General features: G+C 35.4%; 4 protein-coding genes across 7 annotated transcripts; 3 read left to right on the top strand and 1 right to left on the bottom strand.

Annotated features, from left to right (window-relative positions):
- Positions 1 to 4243: 4243 nt before the first annotated feature.
- Positions 4244 to 6947, top strand: LOC109193067 (B3 domain-containing protein Os01g0234100-like). The gene is made up of 6 exons (XM_019343862.1): positions 4244 to 4428; positions 4571 to 4657; positions 5051 to 5206; positions 5309 to 5515; positions 5955 to 6045; positions 6135 to 6947. Exons 2-6 carry the CDS (start codon positions 4580 to 4582, stop codon positions 6851 to 6853), a joined length of 1251 nt encoding a protein of 416 aa, XP_019199407.1. The 5' UTR covers positions 4244 to 4428; positions 4571 to 4579; the 3' UTR covers positions 6854 to 6947.
- A 3019-nt stretch (positions 6948 to 9966) lies between these two features.
- Positions 9967 to 11653, top strand: LOC109193072 (protein DELETION OF SUV3 SUPPRESSOR 1(I)-like). Of its 4 annotated transcripts, none has more exons than XM_019343870.1 (3): positions 9967 to 10075; positions 10301 to 10422; positions 11357 to 11653. In XM_019343870.1, the coding sequence occupies exons 2-3, from the start codon at positions 10329 to 10331 to the stop codon at positions 11488 to 11490; spliced, it is 228 nt and encodes a 75-aa protein (XP_019199415.1). In that variant the 5' UTR covers positions 9967 to 10075; positions 10301 to 10328; the 3' UTR covers positions 11491 to 11653. The 4 variants fall into 4 exon arrangements, with proteins under 4 accessions (XP_019199415.1, XP_019199416.1, XP_019199417.1 ...); XM_019343871.1 differs by having other exon boundaries at positions 9968 to 10075; positions 10306 to 10422; XM_019343872.1 differs by having other exon boundaries at positions 9973 to 10075; positions 10282 to 10422.
- A 1886-nt stretch (positions 11654 to 13539) lies between these two features.
- On the top strand, positions 13540 to 16936 carry LOC109193070. The gene is made up of 6 exons (XM_019343864.1): positions 13540 to 14124; positions 14218 to 14287; positions 15583 to 15754; positions 16083 to 16226; positions 16388 to 16660; positions 16822 to 16936. The coding sequence occupies exons 1-5, from the start codon at positions 13631 to 13633 to the stop codon at positions 16645 to 16647; spliced, it is 1140 nt and encodes a 379-aa protein (XP_019199409.1). The 5' UTR covers positions 13540 to 13630; the 3' UTR covers positions 16648 to 16660; positions 16822 to 16936.
- Positions 16937 to 17101: 165 nt separating this feature from the next.
- LOC109193069 (bifunctional aspartokinase/homoserine dehydrogenase 1) lies at positions 17102 to 21813 on the bottom strand. The gene is made up of 12 exons (XM_019343863.1): positions 21600 to 21813; positions 21188 to 21338; positions 21014 to 21091; positions 20157 to 20272; positions 19826 to 19879; positions 19604 to 19691; positions 19389 to 19481; positions 18513 to 18553; positions 18225 to 18278; positions 17973 to 18136; positions 17620 to 17689; positions 17102 to 17388 (listed from the first exon to the last, which is right to left on the bottom strand). The coding sequence occupies exons 1-12, from the start codon at positions 21693 to 21695 to the stop codon at positions 17254 to 17256; spliced, it is 1140 nt and encodes a 379-aa protein (XP_019199408.1). The 5' UTR covers positions 21696 to 21813; the 3' UTR covers positions 17102 to 17253.
- Positions 21814 to 24249: the final 2436 nt, after the last annotated feature.

Here is a 24249-nt window from a genome sequence, read left to right as displayed (position 1 = left end):
CTTCTCGTTCCTCTATGTTATGAGAATTAATTAATTTATTGGTTATTGTATTATTGTGGCATTACTATTTTTGTCTTCTATCAACAAATCTGTTTAAATGACATTATATATTATGGCATTTTGATCTATTCAATCTACCATCATCTCAACTCCTATTTGTTACAAAATAAGGAAAATGACATTTTTCTCCTTGAATTATATGTTTATTCATGTATCTATATTAGCCTCCTTAATAATTATTATAAGAGTGGCAATTTTTACCCCTGCTATATTAAATATACATTTCTACTCTTAAAATAAATATTTTATTTATTTTTCTTAACAAATTATTACTTATATATAGGGATGACCACGATTCGATTTAAATGAATTGGACAGTATAGCAATTAGCAAACGAATCGAAAGGTTCCAGTCGTTATTCAGAACCAGAACAAAATATTTAAGTTTTGGTTTATTAAAATGACGAACAGAAAAAAACTGGATCTTGAACCGTGAACTGACGATTCAAAATATGAACAACTACTAGTATTAGTTTAAAATTAGAATTATAATATTCGCAAATAGTGTATTTTTTTCGTATTTGTTATGATTATATCACATATAAGTAGATAAGATTGCAATTTGGTTATGATTTTGAATCACCAGTTCACGATTCCAGATCCAGATTGAACCACTTGTTCAAACTTTTTTTTAAAACAATTATATTTTTAATTTTTAAAATAGTTTAAATTCAACAATTAATGTTTTTCGGTTCAGAATCGAAACTGACAATTCCTGTTTGCGATTTTAATAAACTGAAACTCAAATATTGGGTTCCGATTCTAAATCATAACCGGAACATTTCGGTTTGGTTGTTACAGTGTTTGGTTCGGTTTGAACCAACATGTGGTCATCCTTACATATAAGTAATAATTTGTTGGGGAAGAAAAATAAATGAAATATTTATTTTAAGGGTAAAGATGTCTCTTTAACATAACAAAGAGAAAAAAACTATCACTTTTAAAATAACTGAGGTGGCTAATATGAATACATAATAATTCAGAAAGAAAAAATGCTATAAGTATATAATTCAAGGGGAAAAAAGTATTCCCTTGTTCTAATAATTCCTCTTTAAACCTAATTTCAAACCTAAAGCTTATTGCTTAATAAACCTCTCAAAATCCCCCCCCCCCCCCCCCCCCCCCCTTTTTTTTTTTTGAAATAAAGCATAACTTAAATATTAATTGGGAGGAAAAGGGTGCTGAATACAAGTATGAAGAGTAATCTATCTAAGGAGAGACTGAGAATGGCCTTAGCTAAGGTGTGAGCTAGCACATTCGTTGATTTCGGAATAAAATGGAAAGACACTGAATTAAAGTGCCTAAATAGAGATCGAGAATAACTAATGTTGAAAAAATCGCTAAGCGCAGCGTTTAGGCAGGCGCAGCGTTTAGGCAGGCGCAGCGCTTAGGCAGGCGCCTAGCGCCTAAGCGCGATTTTTGCAACACTGAGAATAACACAACCATCATAAGAATAATTAGTAGAGGGGGAGTTGAGAAGATGACACACGTTGAGAAAGTCCAACTCTACATCAATGTTCTTCCAGCCTTCATCCTTTAACCATGATAACACTTATTTGACAGCCAACGCTTTTGCCACGTGGGGTCGTTTAGGCATCGATCTGGCCCGTTAGTAGCGCCCAGAAAGTCACCTTTATCTGAGAGTATAACTGCTCCAAAATAAGCCTTGCCACGCTCCTTGCGCAAATTATGCTGTGGAAACGTGTTTACCATACTTGGTGAACACGGTCCCAAACGGCATCGTTTTTATCAACAAAAAAAAATAGTTAATGTGATGTTAACGGCGTTTTGCATTTTATGTTCAGATTATGTATTAACATTTATTAAATTATGAATTTTCTGTTATGAGATTATGAATTTACAGTTATGTAATTATGAATTTTCTGTACATGCATAATCTCATAACAGAAAATTCATAATCTCATAACAGAAAATTCATAATTTCATAACAGAAAATTCACAATCTCATAAAAGAAAAAATTTATTAAATTATGAATTTTCTGTTATGAGATTATGAATTTACATTTATGTAATTATGAATTTTTTGTACATTCATAATCTCATAACAGAAAATTCATAATCTCATAAAAGAAAATTCATAATTTCATAACTGCACATTCATAAATCCATGCATGCACATTCATAATTTATGAGTGTTGATGAAACTTGCGCGAAGAGGAAGTGAAACTGCAAAATGTGAATATGAAGAAGAAAAGTCGGCGCTGTTAATTATTATTATTTTTTAAAAAAAGAAAGATTGGTGGGAGATAACGGTGCCGGTAGGTACCGTTACCGTTTGAGACCGTGTTCCATGGCATAACGATTGTTGGTTAACAATCAAGTCCTTAGCTACCGGGATAACTTCCGACGAGATTGTTAAGATGCTGGATTAAACCTGAAAATGGGTGGGTTAGGGTTGCCGATAATGTAGACGGTAACTGTAATCCCAAGGGGAATGGCACTGGATGTGGAGGTATTATCGAGTGACAAAGACCCTAATAGGACAAAAAGAATAAATATGGACAAAAATAGAACATTTTAAGAAGTTTGATGAAAATAGGAAAAACTCATTTCCCAAATGCGTATGTCGTTAGATTTTTTTTTTTGCAAATCAAACAAACACGCAAGTTTTTAAAAAATAAAAAATAAAAATACAGTATCTCGAGTTTGTTTGACCGCGAAAAAAAAATCTGACAACATACACATTTGAGAAAAGAATTTTTCATATTTTCGTCCAATTTTTAAAAATGTCATATTTTTGTCCACACTTGTTGTTTTTGTCCTATTAGGGTCTTTGTCCCTATTCTCAGAGACCACAAGGGAGATTGGATCACTGGATTCCAAAAGAACATAGGGTATTGCAATGTGGACGAAGCTGAAGCTTAGCCGGCTCTCCTTGATTTCAGAACTACTTGGCTGTTTGGTTTCTCTTAAGGTTGGTATTCAAAGCGACTTGGCTAATGTCGTTCGATGGGTCAATGATCCCAAGTACAGTGCTTCTGGCGGAGGCTCCTTGAACAATATATTGTTTGGGAGTACAATATGGGAGTATATCCTATTATACGTATGTATACTCCCTTTCACGTTTACAAGTATATCCTGAAGAAAGCAAATTTTTAGGCAAAAAAATTAGGGAATTAAATAGATAAAAATGTAGCCCAATTTATACCCACATATTTTTGGTACAAAAAGGAAGGGCGGAGCCCTGGGAAGCAAAAACAAACTAACAAAAATTCCCACGGGCACAAGGCACATGCACCCCAACAATATCCTTATGGATAATCAAATCCAACTCTTTATACGGGCAAAACGACAAAAGCACCAAACCAGCTTCCATACTTCGATTCTTGGCAAGTCAATCGACGGTCTGGTTCTGCTCCCACAACACGTGGTGGCATCTCACGTCCCAGTCCTTCATCATCCAATTCTTGCATTCAAACAATATATTGTACTCTCATATTGTACTCCGAACTTGTACTCCACACACTAAGGGGGTGTTTGGTTGGATATAATTTAGCTGTAATTGAATTGCAATTCAATGAAGGCTTCAATTACAGTGTTTGGTTGGAGGGATGCAATTCCCTCCTTTTTGTTGAATTGCAATTCATGGGGTAACTTCATGAATTGCAATTCAATGCTTTTGGAAAAGGAAAAAGTGTAAGAAATGACAAAAATGCCCTTGTTGGTTGTTATTATTATTATTATACAAGGACATTTTAGTTTTTATACCACTTTTTCCTTCTCATCCCCCATAATTCTATTCTTCCCTATCAAACAATATAATTTGAATTTCTACATTATTCTTACCTTATTCTTTTTCCACCGAATTACAATTCCTTTCCTTTCTCCCAACCAAACACCCCGTAAACCTTGATGTAGACACATGTATTGGGATTCACATAAAAATAATAACTTATTCGAATCTGTCACATTAGAGAGTAAATTTTAGAAAGTAAGATTATAGAGTACAAAACTCTAAAAAATAAAACTCGATACTAAAATAGTGTAGTGGAAGCATAATGAATAATGATGATGGGCATAGGACTCCGAACTATAAATGGGCTAGTTACATAGGAAAAAGGAAAGGACATCATTCCGTACTATTTACTAACTCTGCCAAGAATTCAAAATTTGGCTCTCAAATGGGGGAAGTGACATTTACGGAGTAAATAATATAATATAATCCCGCTTCCTTCTACAACATTCATGTCTGCTATACAAACTTCCCAAAGCTCTGCATTTCAAACCAAACGGTCTGTCTTCTACCCATACCCGTTTTCAAATCAGTGTGAGAGCTTCTCTTCTCCGTATCCCCATTTCTTCCCTCCATTCATCCAGAAACAGTCCCTCCAACTCTTCTTCTTCCCAGGTTATATCCCCATGACTTTTCACTTTTTCCTTGAGTCAATTAAAATTTACATCTTTCAATATGCAGGTTGTATTCAGAGCTTTATTTTTTGGTTATTATCTCTGTGTGGCTTTGAAAATTTGCTTTCTTTTTTTGATGATAGCTTGAGAAGATGAAGGCATTGACGGACAACAAGAAGGTGGTCAATAGAGGGTCTCCTCCTCTCAAGAAAAGCAAAATGTTGGTTAAGGTAAACAGGCCATTATCTGTGTATACTGTTCGTTGAAACCCTTATTCTGTTCATTCTTGATATCCTCTTACTACTACTGTGAAATGATGAGATTAGTGTTGGTTTTTGATTAAGTTAATAACAGAACATTGATGAAATGAGAAGTTTTGAGACTGTTTTGGCTACTGACTGTGTTAAGAGTCTCACATTCAAAAAAATAAGAGAGAATATATAAGTTTATAAGACCATGTGTTAGACTAGTTAATTGATTGGATTCAGTCTTTTAGTGTGGTTTGACTCACCTGCACTCTAGCCTAATTGAGTGAACCTAGCCCAATATGTTAGATTGTATTTCTGGTTCTTCAAGTTCCAGCTTATTTGAAGATGCAATGTTTCTTGGCACTATTTGAGCAGGCTAGAAGTGAAGTTGTTAAGAAGGAGTATATGTGTGTTGATGAAAACTCCTTGGCTATGAGGAGAGCCCAAGAACTTCAAGCGAATCTTTCGCCCGAATTTCCTAGTCTAGTGAAGTTCATGCTCCATTCTCATACTACTGGTGGATTTTGGTTGGTAAGCCCACATGATGATCATATCTCTTTGGTGTTAGGTTAAAGCAAGTAATCTAAGCATCTTGTTATTCCCAAATTATCGTCGTGCCTTCTGAAATGATAGGGTCTGCCCAAAAAATTCTGTGCTTCTCATCTGCCAAACCACAATGCTGCTATTGTTTTGGTGGATGAAAATGGAGAGGAAATGGAGACGAGGTACCTTGTGCAAAAGTGTGGACTTAGTGCAGGATGGAGAGGCTTTTCCCTGGCACACAACTTGATTGCTGGGGATGTCGTAGTTTTTCAACTAATCGAACCTTTCAAGATGAAGGTAACCCCGTCGACCCTCCATACATCAGCAATAGTGAATTCACTATCAGTGTAACGAGTGTGGCCTCTCAAATTCGCCAAATAAATTGTTCTACCAACGTGCTAATACCGCGTTGTTTGATAAAACTTAATGTTAGTGTTGGTTGGTTCCTATTATTTAGTTTCTTATTTGAACTATTCTCTGTGGTTGTTACTGTAACTACATAGTTGCCTTTCATCTCTGTATAATTCTTTGTATAAAAGTCTATGCATGGCATCAATAAGATATTGAGTTTTCTTCCCAAAATACTTAACATGGTATCAAGAGCCACTCATACTCTGAGAACTTGTTTTTTTTTTTCCAGCCTTCTCGATATGTCAATCACAGCCCAGACAACTGTTAGTGACAGACTAAGTTATAAGCTGAATTAATCTAATTTGCCTCACTTTCCTTATTTTAGGTATACATTGTTAGGGAAAATGGCTTAACAGATGTTGCTGGAGCCATCAGTCTTCTAAATTTAAGTCATTCTGCACAGCCAATTGCAAGTGGTATATATGTTCTCCTTGTTTCTTTTGCATTTAGTAGTATTCATAGAAGGCGGGCGGGTTGAACTTTAACGTTTCTGTTATTCCTGCAGAGGGTTTACTGCAGCAAAACGAAGACACTAAGGAGAACGTGATGAGAATTTGCGATCCTGCAGACCAAGGTGATGATCAGCAGGGAGAAATCTCTACCTCGGACCACTTCCTCGAATCAAACTTGTCGGGCAATGATATTGACAACAACAGCCCCCGGACATCTTCAAATGGTCTCAGATTTGCAGAGGCTGTTGTCGATTTTGCACAAGTGGAAGACTTCGAGGGCTTCAACATCGTTGTCAACAACATAGTTATAGATTCTGAGATCCCCGAAGCTCATAGGCTCAAGTACTACGAGCTCTGCTGCAGCCGCAAGGCATACCTTCACGAGAGCCTTCTAGATGGGCTGAACTATAAGCTAATTGCGGGGGCAATAACAGAAACTGTGAACATCGCGGATGCCATCCGAGCTGCCAGGCTCACGACGGGTTGTGAACTTTTGGAAGTATGGGACGCGACTCTGAGAGGGATTGAGCAGTTTGGCATACAAGTGGGGTTCTTGCGCGATAGGATAAGCAAGCTCGTGAGGCTATCGGGGGATGTTGTTGCCTCGAAGAAGAAAGAAAAGGCGGTAGCTGAAGCGGAGATGACGGATCTCCGGGGCAAGATGTGGAGGGTGAGAGAAGTGATTGATAATTTGGATACAGAGATCCAGGCTTATAGCAGCAAGGAGAGGGTAGAGGAGCTTTTCAAGGATGCTGCAAATGCTGCATGGTGAAAAAAGCTTTCTCTGTGCTGCTTTAAAGGATTGTACCTTTGTAGATATAGTAAATTCTCTGGGCTCTCATATTGTTGGAGATGCTCTAACAGCATCAAACCTCACATTTTCATATGACATGTGGGGTATTTTTTTTGGTCGGTATTAAACTTAAGGGGTCGTTTACTTCATTCTTCTGTTTTTCCATTTCCAGTTTTCCATTTTTCTATTTCTCCAGTTTTCCTTCTCCATTTCTCCATTTCTCCAGTTTTCCTTCTCCATTTCTCCATTTCTCCAGTTTTTTTAATTTTCATTCGCTATTTCTCCATTTTTTCATTTTTCTAATAATAATAATAATAATAATAATAATAATAATAATAATAATAATAATAATACACCAATAAAAACCTTACACTAAATAATTTACAACCGATTACAAAGCAACATACCCAATAATAACATGTATACAAATACAAAAGTGATTTTTTTAAGTAATAAGCATATATTTTTTATAAAAATAAATATTATTATTTGTAAATATATAAGAAATCTATATTCAAATTTTATAATTACAGCTAAAAATACAAAAGTGAAGAAATCATTGCAATAAAAATTATAGAAAAAGTAATAATAATAATAATAATAATAATAATAATAATAATAATAATAATAATAATAATAAGAAAGAATTCGAAAAAAAAAGTGGGGAAAAACGAAGGGAAGAAAGAAAGGGGGAATAATAATAATAATAATACTAATAATAATAATAATAATAATAATAATAATAATAATAATAATAATAATTAAAAAAGAAGAAAGAATTCGAAAGAAAAAAAAAGAGGGGAAAAACGAAGGGAAGAAAAAAAGGGGGAATAATAATAATAATAATAATAATAATAATAATAATAAAAAGAATTTGAAAAAAAAAAGAAAGGAGGGGAAAAACGAATGTAAGAAAGAAATAATAATAATAATAATAATAATAATAATAATAATAATAATAATAATAATAATAATAATAATAATTAAAAAAGAAGAAAGAATTCGAAAGAAAAAAAAAAACAGAGGGGAAAAAACGAAGGGAAGAAAGAAAGGGGGGAAACAGAAGAAAGAAAGAAGCTGTGAACTGTGAAGAATAAAATAGGCGCAGGCAGGAATCGATCACAGGACCTCGCGCACAAATGCCACTGTTCACCCGTGCGTTCCATTCCTCCATTTGGAGAATGGTTATTTTGCTTTCTCCAAATTTGTATTAGAAGTGGAAGAATGGAGATGAGATTGGATTTGGAAGAATAAATTTAGTAAACAAGTTTTCCAATTTCCATTTTTCCACTTCTTCAATTCTCCAATTTTTTGGAAAATTCTCTATTTTTCCAAGTTGGTAAACGACCCCTAAATGTTTTTGTTGTTATTACTAGAAAAAATGGTTAAATACGTCTATATATTCGTGAAAGTGGCAATTGAACTCTTAAATTTTAAAAATATCTAATTAGAAGGTAGTATTATATCTAAGTCCTTATTATCAAGACTTGAAATCATGATCACTAATTTGGAATGGTAATTAAAATATCATCACATTATATGATAGTTGATGACTAGTTAAAGTGTTTAATTAATTAATTTTTTTTGGTATAAACCACACTGTGGTCCGGGTCTTCGGTCCACACAGAAGCACTGAAAATTGAGAATTGAACCCGGGTTATCTCGAAATTCTCCCCCATAAAAAGAGCTCATTTGCCACTTAAGCTACCCTGTTGGGTTAATTGAGGTTGTATATGAAATTACAATTCTCTTAATTTCCAAGTTTATTTGTTTTTTTTTTAGGAATGGGGATACCATATTATATCAAATGCCTTTGAGACTCAAACCTATCACCTCCCACATAGAGGAGTAACATGGTGTTACTGGACTACAAGGTCCTTGGTTTTATTTTCAAGGTTTAGAACAATAGTTGGTTATTTCAAAATTACAAATATATTCTAAATGAAATATTGTTGCTTAATATAGCGTTTTGAATTGATCACGTAATATTTTTTGGGTCTTGGAAGTATATCCCGCCTGATTGTATTTCGCACTTTATGAATTAATGCATTCCTTTGGTTATCAAAAAAATAAAAATAAAATTGATCACGTAATATTTTTTTTTTTTTTTGTTACAATAAAGACGAAAATAGTATCCTTGCTAAAAGTTTAAGAATGAAATACAAACATGATTTACCTAGTGAAGTAGTGCAAATTATTGTATGGGTCACATGTACACAGTGCTATGTAAATCATAACAAAATGTATATTTTTAATATACTAAAAATATATTATTCGTGTATTGTATATACATTATACAAAATGATGTACTTTCAGTACTCAAATAATATATTTTTCTGAATATGATGTACATTTTTAATATACTAAAAGAATATTATTAGTTTTTTTTTTTAAAGAACATTATTTGATATTATAATCCACACAGCCGTGTGGACCATGATCCACATAATAATGACTGGTGGAGTAGTGCCCGTATGGGCAGTTCAGTTGGTCATAAGGGTGAAGTTTGGGAAGAATGATTGATGGAGTAGTGACGGTAGATTTTCTTCCTACAAAAAGAAAAAGAAATAAGGGTCAAATAGCCAACTGAAATGCACACTAAACTGCAATTAGGTTATTGAACTCAAAAAAAATTACAATTGAATCCCTGTATCACACAAATTCATGCAATTAAGTCCAAAATAACATGTTTACTTGAAATTTTGTTGACATGGAGGTTATAGATTTAAAAAAAAAATTAATTAAAAAAAAAAAAGAACGGCCTGTCTCCGTCGTTCTATTTTTTTAATTAATTTTTTATTTAAAATTATTTTAAAAATTATTTTTAAATCCGCAACCTCTAAGTCAGCAAAGTTCCAGTTAAATAAGTTATTTTATATATAATTGTATAAATTTGTGTTGTTCAAAGACTCAATTACATTTATTTTTTTTTGAATTCGAGGGTCTAATTTGATGTGCATTCAGTTTAGACTGAAATACAAATACATGTAATAATTAGAGATAAAATTAACAATTACGAATTTTTCCTAAATAAAACAGAAGTGAACTAAACGACAGCGTATTTTCAAAAAAAAAAGAACTAAACGACAGCGTCTTTCCTCTCACCGAAGCTTGTCCCCTATAAAAGTCCTTCCCAAATAATCGTATGCTCCAAGTTTTTTACAGGATTCCGAAGCGAAGAACCCTTCTCTAAATCTCTCCGTAAGTTCTGACACTCTTTGCTGTGTTCAGGTTTCCGATTTCGTTTATGGAATCTCGGATTATAAGCTTCAATTATCGTTGCAATTTTCGTTTTTTTCCTCCTTAAATTTAAATTCCTTGTAATGGTGGCTAGGGTTTCCTAGCCTCTCTCTATATACTTTTTCTGTCGTACATACCTGTGCAAGCTCGTAGTTGGGTTTTAACAGGTGATCGCTTGTGTGGCAGAGCAGTGCGATTAGGGATTCACTGTAGAATGGCAACCGAGCAACCAAAACCGGCGCCTGAAGACGTGAAAATGGATCTCTTCGAAGATGACGACGAGTTTGAGGAGTTTGAAATTGACCAAGGTAATTAATTTCTGACTAACTTTTTTTCTTCTGTTATTCTCTTAATTATATATATGTGATCAGTAAAATTTTTCATTTTTAGTTTTTTACTAGTGGTTAGCTTTAGCTTATATTGTTGAATTAATTTTTCTTATTTAATTTTTATATGTACAATATATGCATCTCTATTAGTAGTTGATTTGTATAAAGCCCATTAGGTACTGGTTCAGGATTGTTGTGGTGAAAGCTTAATCTCAATACTTGTTGGCTTGACATGAGCTTGTTAAAATGCTTAAGAACTACATTGCAGATAGTATGTATGCATACATGTGATTTGTGAAGTCAGAAAATGTAATTGCTTTGCTATCGTTGATGGTTCTATGGAAAGTTGCAGTTCAATCTGTGACTCTAATGACATTCTCCAATCTCCACATGAGTTGATTAGGTGGGAGAATTGTATGGTTACTCTAGTTGTTTAACTGTTGAGTGGTCTTCTCTTTTGTCTTTGTTTTTGTGTTGTTTGGAAAACATGTCTTGGCTTCATTATGAAGGCATATGACAATATGAGCCATTGGTCATGCCTTCGTATCTCTAGCAATCATCCTTATGGGTAGGTTTTGGGATTATAGATTAAATAACCACTTTTTTCATCTTTACAAAGATTGGGTTGCGCATTTTAGTTCATTGAAGCTGATAATCTGTGAATGTTTGTGCAATCCACCACAATTTATCTACTATAATCCATTAGCATTTCCAAACCTACTCTTGTAATCATTAATTTTGTCCTGGAAGACCAAGTCATTGCTAGCTATTTGCCTAGATTTTACTATTTTATGATATCTGTTCACCCTTTTTTTCTTTGGTAACTTTTTTCTCAATTTTTTTTTTTTTGGTTAAGATATTTGTGGCACTTAAACTCTGAAGTGTTCTTACCCTGTAAATTTGAAAATAACAGAGTGGGAGGACAAAGAGGAGGGGAAAGAAGTAACCCAGCAGTGGGAAGATGACTGGGATGATGATGATGTCAATGACGACTTCTCCCTGCAACTTAGAAAGGAATTGGAAAGCAGCACTGAGAAGAAGGACTAAGCTAATACTCCGTAATACTTTGGCATCATTGCATGTCCCTCTAGAATTGATGCCTTCCTCATATATTGTACTCCACTTTATTCTTGCTGAATGCTTGGACCTTCAACTTTCTGTTCACTGTTTTTATCAATATGGTTACAAGTTCTGACTTTTTTTAGTCACCTATTTGCACTGTTCTGCTTCGAGGATTCTTGTCTAACTTAAAATACCTGATTGGATTGTGTATTAAATATCTGGAATAGGCAGCAAGTATGCAGGCTCTTCAACGACTCCCCTATGGATTTATCTTACACTAACAATGTCATTAGGGATAGTCAGTTCTTAGCATCTAGCTTTCAGGCATTTGTCATTAGATACTTCACTAGATCAGTGAATGTGCAGGCTTACACTTTAGCACGGACAGCTCATTCGAACTCTGGTCTTTATACTTGGAAAGATTCTCCCCTTCATTGTATTCGCTCATTGATTAATTGACTTTATTCTTTCAAAAAAAATAAAAATAAGTATGTAGTATTTTATTTAAGTGACTATTAAGTATGCCAAAGCAATGTTGCAAAAATTGCGCCTAGGCGCCATTGCGCCGCCGCGAGGAACGGCCTCCGCGGCCGGTCGGCTAGGCGGCCGCCTAACCGGCCGGTTCGGCGGTTTTTTTTTTTTTTTTTTTTTTTTTTTTTTTGAAAATGTCGGAAAAGTTTCGGAAGGCATAACTTTTGACTCGGTTGTCCGATTTGGACAATTTTTTTTTTCAAATCGCGTATTTTTTCGAGATCTATCCACCGCAAACGCCGTGGTCCACTAATTTCTCAAAAAAATGTTTTTTTAGCTCTTAATTTTAGTTTTTTATGTATTTAGATGGTTTAAAAAATCTTTTGAACACTTTTACAACCACTTTCGTAAATAATTTCTATGAAATAACTATAGAAACCTTATGTTTTATTATTAAATTTTAAAAATTTTAAATTTTAAATTTTATTTTTAATTAAAAAATAAAAAAAATTAAAAAAAAAAAATTAAAAATCGGCGCCTAGGCGCCCTAGGCGCTAGGCGCCCCCTTGGCGCCTAGGGGGCGCCTAGCGTGTTTTGCAACATTGTGCCAAAGTAATGCTATTTTTACACAATTTCAATATACTTCCTATGTTCCATTTTATGTCATAGTTAATTATGTTATAGTTAATTATATTATAGTTTGGTTAATTGAAGCTATTTATCATTCAGTTTTTTATAATATTAAATTTAGTATTAACATATAAGATTTATATATTTAAAAATTGTATATAAATGCCTTTTAAATATAAAAATAATAATAAAAATATTAAAGAAAATAAACAAAGAAGAAAAGTTGGTTTGATAATTTAAAAAAAAAAAACAGAATAGGAAAAAATTAGTAAATTAGATTGATAAAATGAGATAAATGGAGTACTTATAGATTGAGGCACTTTTGGTTCATTAATTGTTAATTATTATATAATTTAGTCATTTTAAAATTAAATCAATGTGATTTGAGCGTCCTATTGGAGGCCAACAGAATATGGAGATAAAGGATTTTCAGAAATCCATGGAAATGAGACCGTCTCCATAGATCTCTAGAGACCAAGGAGGCTGAAAGGATGGAGGTAGCCACTGGAATCGTGGATGGCTTTCATCCCTTCAAAGCTTTAAAGAAGAAGAAGTCATTTTGAATGTCTTATTTTTTGAGTTGACAAGGTTTAGAAAGGAATACTACTATTAAATTTTATTTTTAATTTTTATTTTTATTTTCTCTCACCAAATTTTGTTTTGAATTCATATGATGAAAATAACTATATCATTGTTTATCACATTAATATATGATGTTGGACATTTTTTTTGAATTCATATAATGAAAATAACTATATCATTGTTTATCACATCAATATATTATAGAATAAAAATGAAAGAGTAAAAATAGAGATTACATGTACTAGAACTCATTTAGAAATTAGAACACAATTACCAACCTTCAACCGTTAATAACGTAATCACCTTCAACTGATGCTTGTCCGTTGATATAAAGAGATCCAACGGTTGTTTGGCATCTAAATAAGAGATTAGATTTCTTTCTCTCCTTACCGCTCTCTCTCAAACCCCACACTCGTCTTCTTCACCTTGGAATCGAACCTCCATGGCTAGTTTAAGCTTCCATTGCAGCAGAATCAGGCATCCTTCAGTCCATTCTTTTGAATTCCCATTCCACTTCTTTCCATCTTCAGTCAAAATCAAGCCACTCAAAACCAACTTCAACAATTTGCATTTTCTTTCTTGTTCGGTTTCTGAAACCTCCATCTCTTCACCCTTGGAAGCTGAAGCTGAAGCTTCTGATGAAGAAGAAGAAGAAGAGGAAGATGATGATGACCCCACTGTAGAGCTGAGCTATCTCGACCCGGAAGTTGATCCTCAGAGCATTTCTGAGTGGGAAATGGATTTCTGCTCAAGACCCATTCTTGATATCAGAGGAAAAAAGCTATGGGAGCTTGTTGTTTGCGATGATTCTCTGTCTTTGCAATATACAAAGTATTTCCCCAATAATGTTATCAATAGTGTCACTCTTAAGGAAGCCATAGTGTCCATCTGTGACGATTTGGGCGTGCCTTTACCTAACAAAATTCGCTTCTTTAGGTGAGTTCCTTTGCCATATTCCGCAGATTTTCTAGTTCTTGTGGTTCCATTTTGTTAAATTTGTGTGGATTATCAGTTTGTTTTTCTTGATAGATCACAAATGCAGACTATTATCACTAGAGCTTGCAATGAGCTTGGCGTAACACCTATTCCCAGCAAGCGGGTATGTTTTTCAGTACATCCTTCTTCGTACAGTTCATGTGTAAACATTTTTTTTAGTGCAGAATGAGTCCGGAAATAATATTTATCATGAAAAGGAATGAATTAGTATTGAGTTGTGTCGTTCAACCTTCAATATTGCCTTTTTCAATTCCATTGCTGGATACTAATGTTGTGCCCAGATTTTAGTATTGCACATTTGGTTTGGTGAAGGACCTTATTTTGGTTACTATCTTAAAACATTTTGGATAATTCTTGGTTAACAAATGATGCTTTTGTTGCCAAGATCTTGTGGTCTAGCGGCACGAAGTGGCTCTCCCAAATGGGAGGTCATGGGTTCGAGCTCAGTAGGGGCGGTATTGACTCTTTGTGCTTCAGTAGGTTGAGAAAGTAGCTATGAACAGATACTACATTGTAACAGGGGCGGTGTGTTTCAGTAGGTTGAGAAAGTAGCTATGAACAAATACTACATTGTAACAGAGTCAGTAGTACCAAAAAAAAATGTACATGTTCTACATCCATCCTTTACCTGACGAAAGAAACCTGCAGCCAGTACCCGAGTGTGTACACATAGTAAACTCCGTCTTGTGACCTTAGTCGGCAAAGGACCACTACCCGTGTGTGTACACATAGTAAACTCCGTCTTACTAGCTCAAACCAAGAAGGCCCACAAGGAGGACCCGTGTGTGTACACATAGTAAACTCCGTCTTACTAGCTCAAACCAAGAAGGCCCACAAGGAGGTAAACTAGCCTAGGTTGCCCATAGCTGACTAGCTCAAACCAAGAAGGCCAACAGGTTGCATCCATCCTTTACCTTTGAATATATTGGAAAGTGAAGGTGTAGGGATTTTTAACGAACAAATGCATTAGGCTTCATTGACATGATATCTAATTGCTATACTTTCCAATTTGTTTAACCTAGCTTTTATTTTGATCTCTCTCTCCCTCCAATGTAAGGATACTTCTATATTTGAAGGGTGCCAATGGGTCAATGTCAGTTCTAATAATGGATTTAACAAGATGACTATCAACTTATAATGATTAGACTATTACTGATTCCTTGGGCTGACAACAAATGAATGTGCAGTCACAGTACAGAAAACTATAATGATGTCATTCATGTCAAGGGCTTTCCTTGTTAAGAGAGACATACTATATTTTACCATAGGAAATAGTGATGAAAAATAACTATTATTCACAGAACTAAGTTATTTTGTCATCAAAACCTGTGTTGTTTTCTTATCCATCTTTGAGTCTTTTGACTTTTGTTTCCTAAGTTTATTCATGCTGTGTTTCAGTGCTTGTCATTGGTTCTTTGGCTTGAAGAACGCTATGAAACGGTTTATACTCGCCACCCTGGTTTCAACAAAGGATCTAAACGACTGCTTGCTCTTGATAATCCATTTCCAATGGAGCTTCCAGAGAATTTATATGGAGAAAAATGGGCTTTTGTCCAGTTGCCTTTCTCAGGTAAGTATGTGGTACTTTTTGGAAGATTTATTTATACTAACAGAAAATCTTGCCAACATTCTTCTACAAGCTAGATGACAATTTATTTTTGGTTATAATACACTGTTAAAAAAAGCTGACAGTGGTTGCCCTTTTCCTTCCTCTATTTTGCAATAAGAGAATCTAGTCATTGATCTGTAAATTGGCCTTTCTACTTATTCTGCAAAAACCCAGATTTAAACTATTTCTTGGGGTGCTAATTAATTATATCTTATAAGCCAAAGTTGTTTGCTAACTATCGTAGTTGTTCATAAATGAGTTTCATCTAATACTTTTTCCTTCATTATAGCTGTTCAGGAAGAGGTTTCATCTCTGCAGACAAGGTTCATGTTTGGTGCAAGTTTAGATTTGGACCTTTTGGGGATTGAAATTGGAGAAAAGACGTTAATTCCTGGTCTTGCTGTTGCTTCTTCACGTGCACAGCCATTAGCCGGTAAGTTTTTGTTAAAGAAATTATGTCAATAAATCTATCAGTTTTGTTCATTTTCTTCTTTCTTCTTCTCTTCTGTCAAGTGGTAGTGATGGGCTATATATGCTTTCCTATCACCTCTAAATTTTCTTCTTTTGCACATTTCCTTGGTATTATTTGTGCAGCTTGGATGAATGGCTTAGAGGTGTGTTCAATTGAAGCTGATATTGAAAGGGCATGCTTGATTTTATCTGTTGGAATTTCGACTCGATACATTTATGCAACCTACAAGAAAACCCCTGTAACTACAAGTGAAGCTGAAGCCTGGGAAGCTGCAAAGAAGGCCAGTGGAGGTTTGCATTTCCTTGCTATTCAAGATGATCTAGATTCAGATGACTGTGTTGGATTCTGGCTCCTTTTAGACTTCCCACCTCCTCCTGTATAGATATATCATGCCAGGCCCGCATGGACAACTCAATTGGTTACAGGGGTGAGTGTTCTCTAGGATCGAGTCTCACCAGCGACAGTGCGAAAGTAACCTCTCAAAGTAAGGGGTGTTTCTTATGCGCAGTAAGCAAGGTCTAGCCTCTGTGTTCAGTTGAGTTACCATGACTTACAGGATTTGAGTATTCACTTACATTCAAACTTTTTTGATTCTGCATTTGATGATGTAAAGAACTGCAAGTTACAATCATGTTGAGCTTAGTGGGAATTAAATGAAGTTTTTGTAAATACTTGGAATTGTTGTTCCAAGAATCATAAACTTCTAGAGTTGCAAGTTGCAATGTGGTTTTGGCAGTTTGCATTTTTGCAGAACTTCAAAGCTGTGTGGAAGAGTAAACAAAGCCATTGTACATTGAAACATCATTTTCTATGCTGAAGAACTCAACAAAGTATTCATCAAGTTAGTACCTTCAATTTTCTGTAAATATAGTTTAGTCAGAGGACAATAGCAATTGTTCTTGCCCTTATCAGGGACCAGATAGATGGCGATTAACTTCATATCCTGAGTATCTATTCTCGAAAGCACAAAAAAATGATACTAACAGCGTCAATCAAGGAAAGGAAAGAGATCCTGAATGTCTAGGATATCGGCCAGGACGCCTGCTGCTGTTGTATCATTCCCTGCGCCAGCACCTTGGATAACTAGCGGCTGTTCTTTATAGCATCGGCTGTATATTTCCAACTGCAGATAGATCAGGAACAAATAATTGTCAAATTTCATTTGGCCAATCAACAGGTTTTCGTTGTTCATAAATCTAATCAAGAGTATCGGAGTGAATTCAAAGACGTGAAGTAGATTCCCAGCCATTTATCTACGAGTACGATAATATCAGAAATAGAAAGAACAGAAGTACGAATATGTACCAACGAGAGAGTGTAAAAAAGAAAGGCGTGTGCTTAATAATATGCTCACCACATTATCGCTCCCTCTTAGTCTTCCTAGTGCAGAATTTTTTGGAACTTCTTGGACGCCAACTTCACATCTGCAAAGCAGGGAAAGTGTTAAATATCTTGTTAAGAGTCCCACATTGAAAAAATAAGAGAGAATATATGGGTTTATAAGGCCATGAGTTAGACTAACTAATTGGTTGAATATACAAATTCTATTCTATAAATTATTGCATTAGATGAGGCCCCTAGCTTCATCCTGTTAGGTCTCTTGGAAATAGAGAATATTTAGAAAGTTGAATAGCTAAAAGTGACTAAACGAGTTTTTCAAGCTAAAAGCAAAGCTCCCGAATAGAATGCAAATAACAAAAATGATACCTTGAGTCATCGATCAAGCATATATAGCGCAGAACATTCCCATTTGAAGAAGCCTTTTCGGTCCTTTCTCGTATGCCCTTGTCAAGCAAGGGAAGGCCATTCTTCAAAAACTCCTCCAATGGCATCACGTCAGGTCCCATGTTTGCGGGATACAAGCTTTCAATCTACCGGATATTTTGTTTGTCCATGAGATATTTCTACAAGTTTAAACCAAAAATAGAACGGGATAGAGATTTTAAAGATTACACTAACCTTCATGCTCTCTAAATTTAAGCGGCGTCCAAGTAGCCGGGCAAGGATCAAAGCCTATATTGAGAACATGAAAGCCACAAACATTACATAAAATAAGTAAATAACAACCTTGGCGCAATCTCGTTGTTCAATATCAGAACTATTATTAGTATTGTCATTCAAAGAAAGGTAAGCAACTGATGGCTCTGCAGATACATATTTTATCTATATGTTTCATTCTCAAAACCTTTACCAAAGTAATTCTCATTTTAGTCCATACTGTGTTGTTAGAAAAAACCGTTTCCAAACCTTTCTTGCCACATCCATGCCACCAAGATCATCTCGAGGATCTGAGTATCAAATAAAATTTAGAATCAGCAACACTGTTCCTTCCAAAATCTTATAAGCTAAGGATTTTGCAATTTCAATCTAAACGAGTGAGGCTACAATTAAAGGCTTTCAAGGGATGAAATATTGTTAGTGCATATCTTTGACGGTATATTGTCCATGTTGATGGGACAAGTTTAAAATGGTTTTATGATGTATTGATGTAATACTGGTGTCACTGAGAAACTAGTAAAACTAAAGTCTTGTCACCGTTTTTTTCTTGAGATATTCCCCACACATGTAAGATCCTTTAGATTCACTAAAGCCTATCAAACAATTGTAATTTGTAAGATCCTTTTACCCATACAAATGTGGCATGAATGAATCCCGCAGCAAATACCAATTTCAATGCAATAACAGAAGGTTCAAAATTACTTTATCTACATGGACATTTGCAGAGTTTATCACACTTTTGGTCCCACGACTATAGTTGCATTATCAGGATTGATCCACAACTTTCAAACCTTGCAATCTTGGTCCACGACTATTATTTTTTTTTGCAAAAATGGTCATTCCGGCCTATTTTCCGTCAATTTCTCACTGGAGTAAGAACCATTTCCGACAAAAAACGGGCCGGAAAATTGACAGAAAATAGTCCGGAAGGACCATTTTTGCAAAAAAAAAAAAAAAAAAACATAGTCGTGGACCAAGATTGCAAGGTTTGAAAGTCGTGGATCAATCCTTATAATGCCACTATAGTCGTGGGACCAAAAGTGCGATAAACTCGACATTTGCATAATACGCAGAACAGTTATATTCATTCACAATACCAGTTTACAGTTCGGTTCCAATTGTCACCTGGTTCAGTGTAGCCAAGGCTTTTGGCAGCACAAACCACTTGGCTGAACGGTTTTCCATCCTCAACCTCACTCATCACATATCCCAATGTACCTAACAGACATAAATTACGGACATGTCATGCCATCAAATTATGCAAATAATCATATCTACAAGAAGCAAGTCAGTTTAAACTAATATGGAGAAATAGCATTACAGATCATCAGTTCAGTTACCACTTAAACTCCCAATAACTCGATAGACAGGATCTCCAGAAGAAATTATACGATTTAAGGATGCTATGACTGGAAGCCCTGCACCAACCTACAAAAAGGTATAAAAGGAAAGCGGTTATACTTCAACTTAACCATACCACGGAGAGCAGTATTGCCTAGATCATAATAAACCTCTCAACCAAAGTGTAAGGCAATTCTAACTCGTGAAGAAATAGCACTTACAGTGGATTCATGTCGAAGGCGACGATGTTGTGCAACCAACTTGTCATAATGTTCCTACATACAGCAAGGAAGGTAAAGCAATGCATACATGCATACATAATCTTAATCCTTAAATTAGCTCTTTCCTCAACAATGAACAGTATGTCCCATAAATCGCACATGTCAAAGGATGAAAACCACAAAAAAACAAAAATAGAATTGCTGATATGATTAACAATGTCAAGACTGCCTTTATAGCTACACCCACTTCCTTCAGGTAAGCACTAAGGTAAAAAATTTAGTCAGTTAGTAACCAATTATAACGCTCAAAACAGGATAGAGAATTTGTTACCATGGATGAAGTGAGTGGTTTTTTATTAGCCAGCACCACACAGCATCCAAAACCCACTACTCTACTTAGAACTTCAACAGTCTCAGAACTAGCTGAGCAATCAACAAATGCCAAACCTGTATCAATAAACATTTGCACAAGTTGGTTCGATCCAAAAACAGCAAAAGCAGAAATTATGCACAACTTCCTATCCGCCCCCCCCCCCCCCCCCCACCAAAAAAAAAAAAAAAAAAAAATCTATTTCCAGGTTTGATGAACTTGTACAAGAGAAAGCGATAAGAGTTAATACCCGATTTGGTCCCTCAACTATTAGGATTTCAACACTTTGGTCATCGACTTCCAAACTTGCTCAATTTAATCCCCAACTATGCAATTTTTACTTAAAATAGTCCTTGGTCCAAACCAAAATAGTCCTGATTAGGACCATTTTGGTTAACAATTGCATAGTTGGGATGAAATTGGGTTGGAAGTTGAGGACCAAAGTGGTGAATCCTAATAGTCGAGGGACCAAATCGGGTATTAACTCCAGCAAAAATAAGGAATAACAAGTAGACCATCCTAACCACCCTTTGCACCACTGATTGAAATTGACAGTAGATAATGCTCAACTTTTACAATGGTAAACATACTACCTCTTTTGGTAGGTCGGTAAGGATCCAATAATCAAAAGAATTGTTAAACAGGAGCTAATGTCAGTATTTTCTCATTAGAAGATAAGTGGCTCAATATGGACTACAAACATAAAAAAATAAACTGAAAACTAGCATCCTGATAAATTATGGCTAACATTAACTATAATCACATCGCAAACCCCACCCTTGTTTTCCTAACAAGTAAAAGCTTTTAGATTTACAAACCTGTTGAACTACCAAGAAGCCCACCAATGTCGGTGACTTTTCTTATAACACCTGTACTTGAAAATGTTTCGCATACACCTAGGCATTGAAACAATCGATGAATTTCAGCATTCTAACATCTGAAAAAAGGGCTTCAATTATCCCATTGACAAGCAAAGAAGTTTACTGTTTTACCAAAATTGCTAAGTGTATGCAAAGAAGCTCCACTGGACTTGGCCTTGCAAACCTCCAACAACAAAGAATCTTCCAACTCCGCAGTAAAAACATCAGGAACCACCACTAATGACTTGCTATCACACACTCCCACAACCCGCAAATGCACTCCCTGTTGTGTACCAAGAATGTATAGAGGCTCAAAAAGATTCTCCATTTCTATATAATCAACACCATGACTACAATCACAGCTATTACATATACCCAAGAAATGTTCTCCAGTTCTACACTATCAACACCATAACTACAGTCATTGAAAATATATAAGCTCAAAAGAAATCTCAAATTTCTGCATAATCAATACCATAACTAGGATCAACGGCAAATAGAGTATATCATTATAAGTAGACAGTGTTTGGATGGGAAAGATTACCAATTTGGCGTGAAGGGATCTGCAGGAAACAATGTGTTGGAGGAGCTGGCGGCCAACGCCCCCACAACCCATTAGCAACAACGGTATTTCCTTCATTTTGTCACCGTCTAATGCCGATTGCTGGAAGGTTGGTTCTGGGATTATGGCGATGACTTGTGGGGTTCTGGGTTTTGGCTACGGGTTTAATCTTGGCTGACTGAGTTGAGTGACTGCTCACGAGTCATGAACTCATCTTCGTTCTGGTGGACTACTGCTTACTAGTCTCACTTTCCACCCTTCAATTTGTTGAAATTACAGAATTTCCAAAATACTTCAGATACTGTAAGTTTGTACTAGTTTTTTTTTTTTTTTTTTTTTTTTTTTTTGAAATATACTTCCAAACCAAAAAAACTTAAAACAAAAACAATGGTCTTGTTTGGCAATCAACGATTATTGGTTAGCGGTTAATATATAATGAATTGTGTTAACGGATTGTGTCAACGGTGGTTCCAACGAGAAGATTGAGGGAGGGGATCCCTTGTCTCCATACCTTTTATCTTGTGTGGAGAGGATCTATTATTACTGTTCCAAGATGTTCAAAATAGAGGGTTTATTCATGGCTATCGGGTAGCAAAGGGTGCTCCCCAGGTTTCTCATTTATTTGTTGCTGAGGACAATTTGTTGTTCTTTAAAGCTATGCTGAGGAGGCTATGGAGGTGAAGAGGTGTCTTGGGGAGTATAAGAAGTTGTCTGGACAGTTGGTGAACTTTAATAAGTCTTGCATTAAGTTTAGTAAGAATACATGCAAGTGTTGCATACAATAACCAGGTAGCGGGGATTTTGGGTGTTTCACAAAGTATTTGGGTTTGCCTTCCATTATTGGACGTAATAAGTGGCCGGGCTGCTTTTGCTTACATTGAGCAGAAGTTGGTAATCGTAATTGAGATTGTAAGAAGAAGTTAAATTATAAGGCTAGGAAGGTTATTCTGCTCAAAAGTGTGGCTCATGTTATGCCTACTTTTGCAATGAGTGTACTATTGTTGCCACTTGCCTAAGACCTTTTTGCAAGTCGCTAGAACGAATGATGAACAAATTTTGATGAAGTAATGATGTTGGTAGGTGATGTAACAAAAATGAGTGATGGTGAGTGCATGGGTCTGTAATGTCGTCCTCAGAGGATTGAGATTTATGGCACGTAATACGCAATCACAAGCAACTAGGCACTAGCATAAAGAAATCAACAAGAAGCTAAGGAAATAACAAGTTTCAAGGTTACGGTAACTAAACAAAGTAACACAAATACATATTAATAAGATATAAACACTAAACAAAGAAATATGACTCAATCTAGGGAGCATTATCATCTAGATGCATAACACAAAGGATTAGTGAAAACCACACAACCAAATGATAGAAGGGATGCACGTAGGAATCCTAGTCTAAGATTCACTCTCGTAATCAATAAACAAGGATTAGAATAACGAATTGCCTCACTCTCATGACGTATCAATTCTAAGTTCTTCAAGCACACAAAACATCAAAAGCTCCTAATTTTCCCTATTTCCATAGGAACAAATCGGGTTTATGCAAGGGATGTCTTGGATTTATCACCCAACTCTCATTGAGACAATGAGTCCTCCAAATACATGCTAATGAATGTGTACGTCAAACATTAACAAGATATAAACACAATACCCTCATAAACACATGAACCCTAGGTTAGATTTCTTCCCATTTTCACAATAATCACAAATTAAGCATCAAGATAGATAATACAACCCTAACTCAAGTTCAAAAACTAATTACTCATGATTAAATAGCATAAATAATACAAAAGCACAAGCATTAAACATAAATCTTGCAAAAGAAAGGGATAAGGGAAAAAAAGCTTCTCTACTGAAAATGGGTGGTGGAATCTTGAAATGTTGGAATTCAAGCTTCAAATCCAAGATTACAAGCTTCAAAAGTGTTAAGAAACCTAAATCTAAGCCTAATATAACACTAAAATATGAAAGGAGTGAATAGAAAATGTCTAGGGTTGGAACAATGTCCAAAATCGAATTGAAATCGGGTTTAAATAATTATAGAGCATAGGTGACACGGCTAGGGACATGGCCATGCCATTGGCCGTGCCAAAAATGAAGTGAATAGTGCCTCGGGTTGGCATGGCCATGTCTGTGCCCGTGCCCTCGGCCGTGTTTTCTTGCAATTAAGTAGAATTCTGTGCACCTATCTTGACTTCTAGACTATTTTTCACTCTCAAAATAATTTTATTTGCACTTGTGATCTTCAACAAAGTTGTAGCCCTTCAAGTCTTCTTTTCAGTGGCGCAATAATCACTTCATTTGGACATTCCTAAGCCGAGATATAGTCAAAATACCAAACAGTGTCCGAAATGAGCGAAAATTACAATGTATTGATCTTTTGCTCCTATTTTGTTTTGGTTTGCCCAAGTGACCAAAACCATTGAATACACAACTCTTAGGCTCCCTGGAAGTGTTATAGCCATCCTCTTAGCTTCTATTGACTCCCATGGACTTCTAATGCATCCAAAACGCTACATTTGACTCCAATGTCCACCACAATGCATGAAAATATTCATCTTTGCTTCCCATGCTTTCCAAACCAAACTTGATACTGCTAATTGCCACGTACGCAGTAATTAAATAAA

This window comes from Ipomoea nil, unplaced genomic scaffold (genome assembly GCF_001879475.1).
Source record: "Ipomoea nil cultivar Tokyo-kokei standard unplaced genomic scaffold, Asagao_1.1 scaffold1834, whole genome shotgun sequence".
NCBI lineage: Eukaryota > Viridiplantae > Streptophyta > Magnoliopsida > Solanales > Convolvulaceae > Ipomoea > Ipomoea nil.
This window is presented reverse-complemented; position numbering and strand designations above follow the sequence as displayed.